General features: G+C 39.2%; 1 protein-coding gene across 1 annotated transcript in view; it reads left to right on the top strand.

Moving 5' to 3' along the window:
• CBG13657 overlaps positions 1 to 1,889 on the top strand; it is a gene marked incomplete at both ends in the record, with an annotated part of 2,894 nt that extends 1,005 nt beyond the window's left edge. The window contains 5 exons of the mRNA XM_045244778.1: positions 601 to 669; positions 714 to 851; positions 902 to 1,153; positions 1,197 to 1,324; positions 1,442 to 1,889. Coding sequence (XP_045095223.1) covers positions 601 to 669; positions 714 to 851; positions 902 to 1,153; positions 1,197 to 1,324; positions 1,442 to 1,889 — 1,035 coding nt within the window. The remainder of the gene's footprint in view (positions 1 to 600; positions 670 to 713; positions 852 to 901; positions 1,154 to 1,196; positions 1,325 to 1,441) is intronic.
• Between the last annotated feature and the right edge of the window lie 662 nt (positions 1,890 to 2,551).

The raw sequence follows: 2,551 nt of genomic DNA, 5'->3' as shown, positions 1-2,551 counted from the left end.
GTACCCCTAAATCACTTTGTACCCCAATGACCCCTAAATTTTTGTACCCTCCGAATTATTTGCCGGTATTTTTTCTTCCGATAGGGCATCTGAAAAATGGCGCTAAATTTGAAAATTTTCCTTGATGGAACCTCTGCTAGATCTCATGTACTTTCTATCTCTGGTCAGTCAGTTCAGATCCAAATGGTCCATTTTCCAGTCTACCCTTATCTTCTTAACCAGGTGGCACATAATTACCCTGACTAAAATTTGTACTAGCATAAAATGAAGCGTTGTATTGAGCTCAAAACTGTAAGGCAAAAATTCAAATAGATCATCCGTAAACTGGCCAAGTTTCAAATTCTTTGAACGAAGTTGAGCTGAGTTATCGCTTGTCAAAGTAGCTTCATTTCATGGAAATCACAAGAAAAATTGAGCATCTTTGTACAATCATAACAATACCTAGACTTGAGGAATCGCTTTCAATCAAACGCGAAAAATATATTTTTACCAATTCTCGTTTTTTTCAAGATACTTGTGCCTAAAGAAATACTCTTTTTTAGCAGGCCGGGTGATTGTGTGCCTCATGTTGTAAGGACTACCATAAAAACCCTATTACAGCTAGACGACTCCATGAAAAAAAACTTCAACGACCTCAAAGCCTTCATTGTGGCTCAAAACTTTTATAATGTAAGCTAAACAATCTTTAATATTGCTCATGACATATTCTGCAGAATATTGCTGTTAAAGCTGCAATCCTCTGCCAATTCTGGTCTGACATCACCGTTACCAACGATGAGAAGTCTCGAGAGTCGAGTGTGCTGTTTTTCAGAGAAATGTATGATAAACATTCGCCCGTTGAGCTTTCCGAGGTTTGTTGAAGCTTCAGAACTTTAGAAAATGTGTGTTGAGAATGCTTCAGACCCTTCTTCAACTTCTCAACAATGAGATGACCAACTTTTTAAAGTCCGCAATGACCGCGGATAGTTTGATGACGAAGGAGGCGTTCACAACTCATCGAGATATTATAGGCGGAGTTTTTGCACAATTTTGGATGTTGGAGAGTATTGCCAGTGGACTTTTTCATGATGGAAGGACGTATAGAGCGGATAAGATTGCGGAGAATTTTCAGTGGTTTGAGAAATGTGCGAAGAAATGGGAGGAAGAGTATACGGTAGGGGATTTTGGAATTTGAGATTTGCAAAACGGTTTTTCAGGCCGGCGACGATTTTTGGCCGGATAAAGTTCGTCAGTTTGTGGAGGGTATTCAAGATAACAATGAGGAAAAGACGATCGCTCAAAAAGCAGATTTGATCAAAGAGGGGCTAGAGAAAATTATGACAAAGTATGAAATTAAACCTGTAGCTGACTAACAAAATGCTTTTAGTGTCAGGACCACTTTTTGAAACGTTTCATAGAAACCGAGAAGACCTAGATTTGCTCCAAAGTGCAATTTTTCTAGGGACCTCTTCTACGTCGTCGTATGCCGATCGGCGTATCGATGCTTGCTAGCCGCACACCCTGCAGATCAAACTATCGAGTCGTTGGATCGAAAGGCGTCCAACGTCTACATATTCAGAAGCAAAAAGGGAAGAACTGCGAGTGATGAGGAGATGAAAAAGTTTAGTGAGGATATGAAGAAGAAATTCGATCACATCTATCGTCATCGATGGGAGCAAAATAACAGAAATGCCGAGTGGATGCTCCACTCGCAAGTTCAGAAATGGAGAGGAGAAATGGAGAATTGCGCGTTCATGTTGACTGTACGATCTAACGAAAATGTGGAGGTCCGATCTACCCATACAGATGTCAGGGAGCGTGGACCGGGAGACTGGATGGATGGGCAGTATCATCGTGGAAACATTTTCAGTGCTGGAGAAGCGTTCCGAGTCGTTGTTGGCTTTCAATAATTTTTTTTTGTATTCTTTGAGACATTTTTTCGTATCTAATGAAATCACATAAAAAGAAAATGGTCCCTTTGTATTGCAACATAGCGACCAACGTTCTCAGATGACTTTGAATCATACATGCAAATCCCCGTCGAGAATTTTGGCGGGCCTGGCCGGACCGCTGTTGGTACAGCAGCTGATTTTTTTGAATTTTTTTTTCGAAAATTTTATAATTTTTTCAAAAATTTAACCAAAAACTCTATATTTTTGACTACTTCCCACTTTGATAACTTTTAAAAAACCTGTCGATTTCCGCCGCCTATCGGCGGCTACAATCTCCCGGCTTCATCTAAAAAGTGTAAATTATAATACTGGGGAAAATTAGAATATGAAGTTTTTCATCAACCTCTTTGCTCCCGCTTACCTGTAATTGACGAAAATTTTTTTCTATTTAAAAGTGGTGTGCGGGGAAAAATTTTATTGCTTTATTTTGTGCAGAATTCCATGTAGATCCCCATAAAAATAACGAAAAAATTCAAAAAAAAGTCAAAAAAAAAGTAAGAAAGTAAGAAAAAAAAAGTCGAAAAGTCAAAGTGGGAACCGGTGGCCTAGCGGCCAGGTGTGAGTTTTCTAAGCTAACTTCCGGTAAAAGCGCGCGAAATTCGAATTTTTATTGATTTTCA

Source organism: Caenorhabditis briggsae (genome assembly GCF_000004555.2).
Source record: "Caenorhabditis briggsae complete genome, chrIV, whole genome shotgun sequence".
Classification (NCBI taxonomy): Eukaryota; Metazoa; Nematoda; class Chromadorea; order Rhabditida; family Rhabditidae; genus Caenorhabditis; species Caenorhabditis briggsae.
Note: the sequence above shows the minus strand (reverse complement) of the source record. Positions and strands in the feature narration are given on the sequence as shown.